Below are 14,536 nucleotides of genomic sequence, written 5' to 3'. Positions count from 1 at the left end.
GCATCACATACACACTTTTCATTCCAACACCAAAACCTGAACACCAGTAAGTCCACCTCTCATTGTAATATTGGAGAACAAAAAATGTCACAGTAATTTAACTGTGATTTATAACAGCAAGTTTACTCACATAGGTCTGGAATGGATTATTATCTTGCATGTTGAGCATGTTATACCTATATAATACACAAAAGCCATGAATATCCTGTAAATTATATCCTTATAAACGGTGAGTTCTGATGTCATCAGTTATAAACGGTGAGTTCTGATGTCATTTCTGTCACACGACTCACTGAAACTTGTGTATTATAATAAATAAAGTACCCCCAGTTGTAAAATATGAGGATATTAGAAGTTACCTCGGAGTTTCCTGACCTGTATAAAAACACTCTGCCTTCGGCCTCGTGTTTTTATATGGTCATGAAACTCCTCGGTAACTTATAATATCCTTATATTTTACAAAAGGGGGTACTTTATTTACTATATACCCTGGAGAGCTACGGTTGCAAAGCGGAGCATTTGGGTAGGACTAAACGGACGATTTTGGAGCGATCCGACACGCTGCACAAAAACGCAGGCGTTTTTACGCAGCACGTCGTATCTCCCCAAATATTGTGTAGTCCTACCCTTTTAGGGAAGGTTACTGTCTGCTATATAATATTCTATAACACTATAAAATAAAAGGGAATAAATATTAAACATACTACATGTAAGGCAAGGTGCAATATGCAAAAAATATGTGCAGTTCCCCATGTTTTTGCACTTTGTGCCCTACTTTGCACAGCAGATGAAATGTGTTGTGAATACAGTACTGCCTGAGTTCATAAGAGTCGGGCACATAGACAACCTCTCTCCTGCTCCCCAGATGCACAAGTTAGGGAGTGCTGGCTTGCTCCATATTTTGTGCCCTACAGACTATGTACCAAAATACAACTGATAACAATGCAAGGGGTAAATATGGCCTTTAGATCAGCTTACAATTTAAAAGAATAGACTTACAATTTATCAACTGCATTTTTGAAAGTAGGAGGTGGCTGCTGGAAATCGGATCGCTCCTCCTCTTTAAAAATGTATATATATATATATATATATATATATATATATATATATATATATATATAGTTTTATTCCAAAAATGAAAAAGTTAACTTTTTGAAAACTATCTTTCACGCCTACCATACCCTACTAATTCTAAATATGGCTTTTTATTGGGTTTTTATTTAGTTGAATGTGTGCCAAGGAATAATACAGATTTCCAGTGTGAAGCGGTGTTTATAGACAAACTAGTGGTTATTATATTTAGTTCTCTGGCTTCAGCTATTCCTGCTTGGGTTCAGGAATCACTTACACTAACACATTGACAGATTTTACATTTTGAAAGTTGTCTGTTTCACCTGTCAGTGTGATTTTCTGAAGGTTGATTTTAAAATGTTAACGTAATTAGCCAGAACTGAAGTTATCTTTTTGGAGGTGCATGCACAGGCACTGCTCAATGGTCCACCTTTTGTTTGTCCGCGTACAACAGTACTTGTAAGCTTACAGGGCCTGATTGACCCACCAGGGTACTGGGAAAAAATGTTTGGATCCAGTCTTCGTGGCCAAAGATTTGTCTGTTGAGTAATGACAAAGGGCTGAAAAGCTGGGAAAGTATATATAGTAAGGCAAAATTGTATAACTTTAAATCAGGGCCAAACAAGTAGATAGACCAGTAAAAACAGAGTGGTCTGGATTCTCAATGAAGTATTGTCTTGCAAATGTGCTACTTGTCCTGGGGACATGGGGGAAGATTTTTTAACCTGGCCGATCAATTTTCTGACAGATGTCGGCCGAAAAATCGTAAAATGTACGATTGTTTGAATCCCACTAACTTCGAAGAATTGGTCGGGCTTTGGCAAAATCGGTCGTTCGGCAAGAAAAATCTTTGCGTCTATGGGGAGCTTTAATCTTTTTAATATGTTGGATTCTTCCTGGTGTTGTGGTGAAGAAACATTTGGATGGATCAAAACTGTTATTAAAGGTTTATGTCCCATTTAAGGTACTGGATGTTGTGCAGACATTTTTTGTTTCTAAGTAGCACACAACCCAACAATTAAACATCATGCACGTTTTGGGGAACAGAAACGCAAGCTCTAGGCATTGGAAAACATTGGAAAAAACTGAAGCACATTAAGATCTATATTGCTTCTGCTATTGCTGCCATTGTGTCAGACAGCTCTTACATGGAGGTTTATTAAGGGCGTGTTGGTACAAAGCTTCCTGTCAGAGGCACCCCCATTGCCTACCGATTAGTAGTCAGAAGGCATGAATTCAGGTTTATAAATTTTACCAAATAAATACACTATTGAATACACTGTAGGCTGAAGCTCATCCACTGGGGCACAGCCAACCAGCTGCTGATTCTATCCCAACTGGAGTAAAACTTGCACAGCTTTAAACATTCCATATCTAGAAACCCTTAAATGAATATTGCTCCTTCTCATATAGTAGATGGACTTATTTATATTTATTGTATGTGGTCCTATAAGTTGCTTTTCATATTTGACAGGGTGCTCATGCTCTCTTCACCCAGAAAGGCAAGTTAAACCATCAGGCAATAAAGAAATACATAACTCCTGCAGTGTCACTGTTTGAACTACACTGTTTCCAAATCACAATGATAACCAAAAGTTGAATTAAAAGAATATCATTGGCACTAAATGGTACAATTTCTGTGACTATTTTGACACTAGTATTTAACTAATGAGTTGAGCGCTGCTGCTCTAAAGTCAGTTTCTACTTATTATTAAGCATTGATTTATGGTGACACATTTGCTAGATGGATGCACATGGCAGAGGTTATATGAAGGGTTGGTACAACAATCTTTGTCCATTGAGAAATAGAACATTATTTATAGCTAGTAAAAATGCCTTGTGCTGAATGTTTAATTCTCTGAAGCTCCGGGCAAAATGAGATATCCTCAGCCACTTCAGCATGACACATTTACAGACTGTTACATTTGGTAGACCAAGGTTCATTTATTTGCATAAGTACAAAATCTAGTGATTTCAGACAATAAAGCAGTGGTATGGCAAACCCATACTCTAGAAAATGTTTAATGTTATATATATATTCCTATATAGGCGGTTGTTTTTAGGCAGGGCAGTGATCCCCAACCAGTGGCTTGCGAACAACATATTGCTCACATCACATTTTATGTTGCTCTTAGTGGCCTCAAAGCAGGTGTTTATTTTTGAATTCCTTTAACTTCATAAAAACTAAGTATAAGGCCAAGTAGAGTCTCCTGTAGGCTGCCAGTCCTCATAGGGACTACCAATCACAGCACTTATTTGGCATCCCAGGGACTTTTTAGATGCTCGTGTTGCTCCCCAACATTTGAATGTGGCTCACAGTTAAAAAAGGTTGGGGGACACCCTTAAGATGGCCATAGTCGCAAAGATCCGAAATTATCGGCAAATTATCGGCAGCCGACAGAAATCTTTCAACTAGGGCGATCGCCCAAACGATCAACCGTGGGACGAAAAATGGTGGGACTCTCCACACACGGTCCGAAAATCGTACGAATCCAGATCTTTGCATCTATGGCCAGCTTTAGGATACAGCATAATGCTATTCAAAAGGTAAGGATTTGAACATGCAAATGTAGTTGATATTCATTTAGGAATCGGTCAGCCTCACCCTTTGTAAGCAATTCTAAAAATGGGGCAAAAATTTGCATATTGAGAGAGAACTTCATGAAATATATTTAAGACTGAATCAGAGGTTAAACAAGGTTATTATAGCATAGTAAAAGAGAAAGAGTTAATCAGGGAACTGCACATATGAGGTCCATTGATATTCAGTAGCATGGAACTGTCTGTTCCTTTGCCGAAACCACACAGGCTATTCTAAGGCTGGGACCTGCGCCACATATTCAATGAGAGCTTGCTAGTAGCTTGACACATTGCCAATACAAGAAGAATTTAAATAGACACATTCATGACTCTGAAAATAATCACAGGTTTGCTTTTGTAAAAACAGACCCAGTGATTTGCTAGGGGCTGTATTATGCATCCTTCTTGTACCCCAGACTCATAGGGGCCTATTTACTAACATTCAAATTTCTATTTTCTTTTCACAAATAATATAAGTTCTCTAAAAATTCAACTTTTCTTTATTTCTATAAATTCAAGAATTATAACACCATAAAAACCAGGAAAAACAAGTACAAGCTGTCGAGATCCTAAAGAAGTCAATCATAGCAGTGATCCTACTGGACCTTTAGTTTAGCTATTCTGAGTTTTTTGGATTTTTTTTTCATTAGTAATTGTCCAAAAACAATTTTTTCACAAATAATAATATAATTTCTCTAACATTTCAGGTTTTCTTTATTTCTATAAAACTCAAGTATTATAACACCATTAAAACAATAAAAACCATAAAAAAACTTTGGCAAGTACAAGCAGTTGAGGTCCTATAGAAGTCAATCATAGCAGCGATTCTACTGGATCTTTGTTTTTAGCTATTCTGAGTTTTAGTGGTTTTAGAGGTTTTTTATTCACTTGTAATTGTCAAAAAAAACCTCACATTTTTAGACAGAGGTTGTCAAGAGGTTGTCAAGGGTTTTGTATTTTTAAGGCAAATTTTTTTTTTTGATTTCTACTTTTTATATTTGGATCATTTAATAAATTAAAAGGCATTCATGATTTTAAAGAAATATAAGTTGAATCATATTTCTAAAACTGCTAAAATATGAATGTTGATAAATGGGCCTCTAATCAGGGCCGGAACTAGGGGTAGGCAGAGTAGGCACGTGCCTAGGGCGCAAAGTTGAGGGGGCGCCAGGCACGTACCTGCTCTGTCGCCTACCCCGTGTCCAGTCCCGTCTCTCCTCGGCTGGCACTGGCAGCTTCCGCGAAAATGCGCTTCTGCGCATGCGCGCACACATTTTACGCATGCGCACTGGAGCGCACTTTCGCGCATGCGCAGTCGAGCGCGCACGGAGCCGGCGCCTTGGCCCGCCAGGCTGCCTAGGGCGCCTGGCCGGGTTGGCCCGGCTCTGCCTCTAATTATGGGTATTTAGCCCCTCATAAAAGCCCAGAACCATGAGCTAATTTATCATGGGGCTACCAAGCCCAGGAACAGAAGAGGCAGCTCCCTAGGGTGCAATGATTGTGGGACGCTAGGCAGGTAACTCTTCTGCTTACCCCTAGACCTGACTCACCTGCCACTGGGCTTGCACGCTCCTTGACCCACACATATGGGAGCAACGTCACCACGCATGCACGTGTGCTGGGGGAAGGGGCCGGCTCAGTTGTCTAGGGTGCCTGGCTGACCTGGCTGCCTCTGGCCAAGCACTTAATGCCACTACTTTGTTGGGTTGTCCTGCTTCTTAATAAACAGACTACAGAACTGATGTAGGACCAATGGCAAAGGGGGGTCCAGAGTTTATTGACTTGCCCATAAAAAAGAGTGGAGAAAAAGTTGTGAAGTGACATTTCATACTATGACCCAAAATAAAACAGCCTCTGCATTTGCCATATTTCATTGTGTGATTTACTAGGAAACCGTTACCAGGACAGAAAGTTATAGTTCATGAAGAGGATTCATGCCTCACATGCAGATGATATCTAACTATCTTGTGTGTGCCATTACCAAAGACATGGCCATACACTTATGTAATAGATATATCCCAAAAATTTGCTATGGATTTTGTGGATGAAATGGCTCAATGCACTAAACCATTACAGAAATGAGCTATGGAGAAATATGTTAGAAGCGCTGGGGGACATACTGTATATTGGCTATTAAATATAACATCTAGTCTAGAGTGCTGTCATTTCTAGGAATAAAGTAAGTTTCACATAGAACAATCGGCAAAATATTGGGCTTCACTGAGTAAGAATGGATGTCAAAGTAATGCAGATAACTTTCAACAACATAAGCGAATATATTTCTATGACAGATTGTCCCTATTCATCGCATGAATTATTTCTTACACCTTTAAGCACAGTCTCCTTACTTTGCTGATGCCCAGAATGGCATAATTAGATAATGAATAATGTCAGGCCTGCACATTCTTATGATAATACAGGTCCAACACAATATTTCCCACTGCCTGTATTTATATTAATATGACTTAAAGAAGAAAGTTGGAATTGTTTTTTTTATAAAGCACCTGGTATGACAAACCCCTCTTAAAGGCAATAATAGAATCTGTCATCACAACATCATCCAGTAGGGAATTCCACAACCTCACTGTGAAGAACCACCTACACTGCTTCAAATGAAAGTTCTGTATCCCTAGTCTAAAGGGGTGTCCTCTTGTACTGTGATCCTCTTTATGGTAAGAAAATATTCCCGCTATCTGTCTATAATGCCCCCTTATGTACTTGTAATAAAATCTAAACTATACTGAACCAGTCATACATTCATATATCATATATCTTTTTATTTCTCGCCATCCAATGAGGTTCCAAGGACAAATGCCCATTCTCTTGTGTCCAAAAGTCAGTAACTGTGATTACTACTAAGGAAGAAAGAATATAGGGTAACATAGGGGTCCATTTGTTAAACCTTGTTTTTTTTCTGGGGGAAAACTCAAATTTTTAGGGGAAAAATAAAAACTCGTATAGTTAGATATTTATTATACGCCAAAGCTGCTAAAAATCCATCTCAGACCTGTCGAGGTCATGTAGAAGTCAATGGCAGATGTCCCTGAAGTTGTTTCTTGATACCGTTTTCATTAGATAATGTAGAGTTTTCGCAGCAGCAATTCGATAGAAATGAGTTTTCTGAGCATCACTCATCTGATATGAGTTGACCCTTGATTTTGTTGTAAAGAAAATTTTTGAGAAAAATTATTGATAAAAGAGTTCAATTCGCAGAAGGGAGTTAGGTCGACTTTGTTTTAAGAAAAAAACTGATTCATTTGAGTTTTATGAAATGGGCACCATAGTGAGATATACCACATTTTGTTCAACATTCATTGTGTTGATTATTTGTTTAAGGTTTCATAACTGCACAATAATAAAGTGTGTGCCATTAGTCAGCGGTATCCCTGCTGGATTTCTAAATGCTGTTCAGGTTTGACGTTGTATACCTTCCAAAATAAATAGCCTATAATAATATTCATTCCTAAGCCATTTGTCTGTAAATGGAATGTCCCCCGAAAACCTAATTCGAACAAAAATCCTCACTGTTATTTTGAAGCTGATTTCTATTTTTGCAGTATTTTGAATGATATATTTCTATGGCCTAAAATTTAAAATATTGAACATTTACAAATGTTGCTGAACCCTGCAGCCATAAAAGTTGTAAGGCTACGCTGTCTTCTTCTTATTATTCCATGGGGCAAAATTCTGGTACAAATCAACATGATTTGCCACCCACAATGCAGTGGTATGGTATCAAGCCGCTTCTTCATTGTTACCATAACATTTTTAGCAAAAATTTCTACATGTATACGATTACTGTGGAGTAGTAAATACATTGCAGAGTTCTGCAGAAGTCTATTATCCCCACTGCTACTATAGGAACCATCATTCCCTACTATACCTGCTATCCCACAGCCACATTCCCTTCCCAGAGACTATTATCTCCAACTGCTACAATAGACTCCATCTCTCCCTACTATACCTGCTATCCCACAGTCCCTTCCCAGAGACTATTATCCCTACTGTTACTATAAACTCCATCTCTCTCAACTATACCTTCTATCCCACCCCACAACACCATCCTAGAGGTTATTTACCCCACTGATATGTGCTATAATCACATTATTATATATTATTGCTGCAAATTTTGTCAAACAGAGTACACAATTGTAGATGTTTCCCATTAGTCTCATTGATTTTACACCACACGGCTGTGTATACTTTAACACAATACGTATGATATTATGTACTGTACTGATGAAGTGCCTAGAGTGGCCCAGGTCATATCACTCTAACCATAATGCCTAAAACTACTGATAAAAGCAAACCCTAGCATAAAATCTAGAATCACACTGCACACAGCATTTATACTTTTCACACCTTTAAATGTCCTTAAGTCACAGATGAACTTGCACACACAACACAACACTATACAAGCAGTAAATTTGCCAGCAAGGCTGCAGTTTTGCTCACGGAGCTGAACCAACATAAACGCAGAACATGTACACATAGAAGAACTGTGCAGAAAAATAGGAGCACAGGTTGTCATAACCGTGTAATTTGTGGCTTTGTGCCACCTCCAAAATATTTACCCAGAGATTGATTTGGCTTCAGAAATTAGAGCCCTAGTGTTACATAAGAGACACAGAACACTGCAAAGTTTCTGTCCAAAATAAATGCCACTGATTCTGTAAAACTAAACAGTAACATATACAGAACATAGCTATGCAGATAGCAAATCGATTTTTAATGTATCCTTGGTCAAAAAAGGAGTATTTGTCAGTTCCAGGATATTATTATGCTCTATGTTTCCTTAATTGACAGTTAAGTGTGAGTGCAGCACAGAACTTGGGGATTGATATATAAAGCTGTATGAAAGAAAAATCTGCAGAATTACAATGTACATTGCCATATTTTATGCCGCAGTGTGCCATACAATAGCTTGGATGCTTGGATATTTATAAAGCTTTGCAAGTTTGTATTTTTTTCATGTATTTTTTTATATATCAGAACTACTAGTGTGCATTAGCCCATACGATATATATAATATATATATATATATATATGTATATATATATATATATATATATATATATATATATACACACACACACACACACACACACACACACACACACACACAGGTATGGGATCCGTTATTCAGAAACCCGTTATCCAGAAAGTTCCGAATTACTGAAAAACTGTCTCCCATACACTCCATTTTATCCAAATAATCCAAATTTTTAAAAATGATTTCCTTTTTCTCTGTTATAATAAAACAGTACATTGTACTTGATCCAAACTAAGATCTAATTAATCCTTATTGGAAGCAGCCTATTGAGTTTATTTAATGTTTACATGATTTTCTAGTGATCTTAAAGTGTGAAGATCCAAATTACAGAAAGACTCATTATCTGGAAAGCCCCAGGTCCCGAGCATTCTGGATAATAGGTCCCATACCTGTGTATATATATATATATATATATATATATATATATATATATATATATATATATAAGCCCACCCAACTTCTAAGTGCCTTTCTTGACACCATAGATACAGACAGAGATTTAATAAAAAATGTCATTACCTTTGTTTGAATGAGAAGTGGCAGTGGCAGCAGCAGCAAGGGTGTCATGAATAAAATTAAAAATCTCTTGCAGTTTAACAGCCATTTCATACACAGAGACATAATCTGAAGAAGAGAGAAAGAAGTGACAGACTGGCAAAAAAATTCCAAGTGAATCCCAAGCTGGGAGAGTGATTGTAACCCAGTAGTGACCTTCCTCAGAATGACAAATCTCTGGGCTTCCCCTAGCAGCCCTGGCACAGATATAGTGCTGAGGTAGCCAGTGGGAGGTCAGTAAGGTGTGTGTCCTGATATCTGTCCAAGAGCTGCATCTTTCACTGTCCAACCTCGCCGGCAAATGAATGGGAAGGAAAACATTCCATTTTTTTTTTTAGTTCACAGACTCTGCTAATATAATGGATTGTATCCTGAGCGCCCTCTTCTGTTGGGCCTGGGTGATGGCCAGACAGAACTATTTGACTATGACTAGCTATTCACCAGACCGAACAGCAGAGGGCACTCAGGATACATTTCATGATATTAGCAGTGTATGAACTGGTAACATTCTGAAATGTAAAAAAAAACCTAATGTTAATTGCAAAGTTGTTAAAATAGCACTCTAAACACTTTTAAACCATTTTAGTATAGTTTAGCCTATATGTACCCTATGACGTACATTAAGAAGGTTCTTTACTTAACCTCAAATTTATCTGGTCAGGCTTTTTGGGGGGAAAACTCTTATTTTCGAGCAAAAGGCCCGAACCCAAAAAAACGCCATCTCAGACCTGTCAAAGTAATTTATAAGTCAATGGGAGAGGCACCTATCTCAATTTGAAGTTATCATGGTCTGCGTTGGGTTTAAAGTGAAAATTGGATAAATTAGAGGTTTTCAGGTAAAAAAAAGAAAAAGTCGAGCAATTCGGGAAAAAAGTCTGATTTGGGTTTGGGTTGTGCTCGATTTTATCTGTTTTTTTCCCCAATCCAATTTTTTCAAATTATATTATTAATAAATTAGGCAAAATTGGGCATGGAATTAAATTTGTATTTTAGTAAATAACCTCCTTTGTATTTTCTTGAATTCATTGACAATTTATTTGGCTTTAAGAAACACTAAAGGGGTCATTTACAACCACAAAGCCCCCTAAATTGGCCGCAGTCAGTTGCACAAAAATCCTATGTATGCTTACAAGTGCAGTAGCCTGTATTTTAGAGCTTCAGACACTATTCCACCAAATCTGTTCTTGCCTGTAATTGGGGAAAGAGCGCTGCATTCCATGTAAGAAACATGGCACAATATTTCCGAAATGGTACTTTGCATGCTACATTTGTGTTTGTAAATGAACTCTACTGAAGACTTAAGAATTACTTAAGTACTGGTATGCAGGGATTTTGAATACAGGTATTGGATCTGTTATCCTGAAACCAGCGATCCAAGCTCTGAATTAATGAAAAACTCCCATAGACTCCATTTTATCCAAATTATCCAAATTTTTATAAATGATTTCCTTTTTCTCTGTAATAATAAAAGAGCACTTTGTACTTGATCCCAACTAAGATATAATTAATCCTTATTGGAAGCAAAACCAGCCTATTGAGTTTATTTCATGTTTACATGATTTTCTAGTAGACTTAAGGTATGAAGATCCAAATTACAGAAAGTTTGGTTATCTGGGAAACCCCAGGTCCCGAGCATTCTGGATAACAGGTCCCATACCTGCATTACCGAATACATATTATGTTTAAATGTTCCCCCAGGCCAGCAAATGTGATTTGCTTGTCAACAATGATCACGTCACTGTAGGGCAGTGGTGAGCTAAATGTATGAAGACCATCTCTTTATATGAGCAGAGAACCCTGTTCCATGGGACATGCTGCTTTAGTGCTCCACTGTGGGATGCACCCATTGCTTGACACAAATATCCTGCTAATGCTGACAGTCTGTTTATGCTTAAGAAACTAAGTATTCACACAATTAGGATGAAAAGTAGCAGAGATTGGGTAAGCATCAAGATATTCAACTTTTAACGTAACGTAACGTAACCAAGGAAAGGGTACTAGAGAGAGACAAAGTGGTAAAAGAGAAGGAGAAAACAAATGAAGAAGAGTACAGAAAGAGAAGAACAGAAGTGGGAGAGTTAAGAATTGAGAAGATGGGAAAACCTGGTTGATAGAAGCATATGTGTTCTGTACATGTATTGAAAGATGGCAAACATTAAAGGAATCATACAAGGAAGCAGAGGATATACTACCAGCAGAAGTTAAGATGAAAGGTAGAAGTAATATGTATCTCACTATTGCAGTATGATTTTCTTTCCCTTTACATTCTGTGTTCTTTGTCTAAAACCTTTCTTACAGTCATACAAATAGAGTAAATACAATATAGCTATGGTATCTGTTATCTGGAATGCTTGGAACCTGAGGTTTTCCAGATAAGGTGTCTTACCATAATTTGGGGTTCAATACCTTAAGTCTGCTAAAAAATCATTTAAATGTTCAATAAAACAGGAATGTTTCACCATCAATCTGGATCCATGCAGCTTAGTTACCATGAAGTACAAGCTACTGCTTTATTATTACAGAGAAAAAAATTATTTGCTTGAAAAGGGCTTTGTGGTAGATGACCTTCCTGTAATTTGGAGCTTAATGGATAACGGGGTACTGGATACAAGAGCCCATACCTGTACTGCTTTATTGGAAGCACAGAAGATTCTTTGAACTTGGAACAATCCACCCAAAAATTCTTGGTACTGTCTGCATCCTCGTAAAAATGGTTAAATGGCATGTAAAGGCAAAAAAATAAAATCCCATTTTTACTTTCTTTAATAAAAAAAAGAAACCAATCTCCAATATACTTTACTTAAAAAATGTGCACCGTTTTTTTGTAAAAAACCTGACTGTATGCAGTGAAATTCTCCCTTCATTTACTGCTGTGGATAGGAATAGTCAGACGTCCCTACCTGCTCTGCAGGGAAACAATCATACTTATGAACAGCAGGGGGAGCCCCCGCCTTACTTCCCAGCCATGTAGAACTGAAACAGCTTTGTTTGTTTCCCTGTAGAGCAGTTGGCGACTGTATAGAGATTTGTATTGTATTTTATTTTTGCCTTTACATCCCCTTTACTGTTTCCAACTCCTGCTGCAGGGACAAAGATCATGGAGCCAGATTTAAACAGATAAACTTGGATTCTATTTGGAGGATTATTTTGCTGCAGCCCCTGGTTCTGCAGAGTTGGAGAAAGTTTGTATTAAAGAATACAAAAACTATAAAATCCACATTAGATTACATGACAACACAGGACCCAGTGCAGTCTGCATATTCGGATTATTAATCAGTCTTACTGTATCGGCTTCTGGCAGATATTATTTGACTTGTGCTGTTTTGATGATTTATGACGACCCCTAAGCAGCCCAGACCACACTGAGCATGTGCACAGTCTTGGTCTTGAAAAGATGTTTAACAAAGTTACAAGATGGTGACCCCCTGTGGCCAACTTTGAAGGCATAAATCATTTGTTTGATTAGGCTTGTGGTGCAGTAAGTTCATGTTCAGTATACAAAATACAGCATTTCTAGTCTTATTCTATTTTAGATTTTACTTCCCCTTTAAAAAAGATATTTTTGAGAAATTGAAAATGCTGCCAGGTTGCTATGGCAAATTGGAAACTAGCAACCAGCAGCCAAATCACAGAGCTGCATAAGAAATCAGTAATAATTTAAAAATACACACACACACGAAAAAGGCAAATTCTTAACAGAACGACATTTGTCTAAAAGATTTTATGCGGACTCATTTTGTAATCTCTCCGGCATACAGTGTATATATGTACCTGTATTTTACAGTGGTTAAGATAATTCTCTGAAATAATGGGATTCAAATAAAACTATATGATGTCACTTTTTGCATCTATTTAAGAACAGCAATCGCTGGCAGGTATGTGGTTACTTATAATGTTATTGTTTCATTGTCTGTTATACTGCATTAACTGTTGTTTGGATCTGAAATCTTCTGACCCCTGAGTGACACTCCTTTGTGCATTACCTGATAAAGAACATAGTTGGCAGATTATGAATATCATGGGAAAAAAATTTACTCTAATTAAACATTAATATCACTATCTGTCTGTTTCCTTATGTACAGTAACTAAAACCTGGATGTTTGAAACATCTAAGGAGTTCACCATTAAAAGTGGGATCTTGGATCAAATGTAGGATTTGATCTAAGATCCCCATTGAAAAAAATCATACCTTTTGGAAGTGTAGAGTTAAAGCGCTTGCTGGTGCCTCTGGCATGTATGAGTTGATGTGGGTGTCCCTCTGTACCCTCTCATTTCCGCCCCTTTTGTCCTACCCCTGTACTTGGACGGATTGTTAATGTCTTTCCTCTGACATGAATCCAAGAAATCCCCCACACTTTTGCCGAGTTCCAGTTTATTCTCTTCTACATGAAAGGTCTCATTATGAACCAATTTCAATGGTGTGAGGGGAGTCTTAGGGGAGGGGGGGGGAGGTGATTCAGTGATTCTGTTCTTAATGATGTGAATCCTTATCCTAACAACCATGAAGAAATTTACACCTTATGGTTGCAAAGAAAAGAACCATATTGCACAGAAATGAACAATTACAAGATTTTGGCTAAAGGTCTGGGCTCACATAAACAGCCTGACAGACCTAATTGCACCATAAGCCAATGTCCTATTCAATAGAACTGCTGTGCACGGACTGCAAACATGGACAAATACCCGAAAACAATCATCATTGTTGGTTTCTTGGAGCAGGCAGTGAAATATGGCTGCTATTGTTATTGATTCAAATAAGCAAACTCAGAACGGTATGTGCCAATGCTGACGGGGCAACAGTATTAAATCTGAATGATAAGCAAGGCTGAGCCAAAGCAAGACACAGGCACACTAAGAAATAAAGACAAGAATTAACGAGCAAGAAGAATATATTCCAAAGTGGGTGGGTAAATTACAGAAACAAATAAAGCTTAAAGGAGAACTAAAGCTTAATTAAATCAGTAGGATAGAAATGGTGTGTATTATGTTATGGGCTTCTGTACCAACCCATGACCCCCAGAGCCCTTTAGTGCAGATTTGTGCCTCCAAAGATGCCCCAGTAGCTTCCCATCTTCTTTTCTACTGTTTCACTGTACATGCTCTGTGCTGCTGTCACTTACTGAGCTTAGGGACCGACTCAAAATATACAATACACGTAGACTATAAATGTCATAATATAAGGTGTCATAAAATAATGATTAGTAATTAAAACAGATAATTACTACATGGCAGTACAGAAACCAATGCAACTAGCATCACAATTTAATAATCAGCCTT

At 37.7% G+C, this 14,536-nt stretch overlaps 1 protein-coding gene across 2 annotated transcripts in view; it reads right to left on the bottom strand.

Moving 5' to 3' along the window:
* slc13a5.L (solute carrier family 13 member 5 L homeolog) overlaps positions 1-13,517 on the bottom strand; it is a 36,006-nt gene extending 22,489 nt beyond the window's left edge. Inside the window, exons 1-2 of one of the 2 annotated variants that reach the window (XM_041581021.1) lie at positions 13,449-13,517; positions 9,224-9,328 (exon numbers count right to left, since the gene is read on the bottom strand). In XM_041581021.1, coding sequence (XP_041436955.1) covers positions 9,224-9,328; positions 13,449-13,493 — 150 coding nt within the window. In that variant the 5' untranslated portion in view covers positions 13,494-13,517. 2 annotated transcript variants of the gene reach the window in all.
* Between the last annotated feature and the right edge of the window lie 1,019 nt (positions 13,518-14,536).

This window comes from Xenopus laevis, chromosome 2L (assembly GCF_017654675.1).
Source record: "Xenopus laevis strain J_2021 chromosome 2L, Xenopus_laevis_v10.1, whole genome shotgun sequence".
NCBI classification, from domain to species: domain Eukaryota; kingdom Metazoa; phylum Chordata; class Amphibia; order Anura; family Pipidae; genus Xenopus; species Xenopus laevis.
This window is presented reverse-complemented; position numbering and strand designations above follow the sequence as displayed.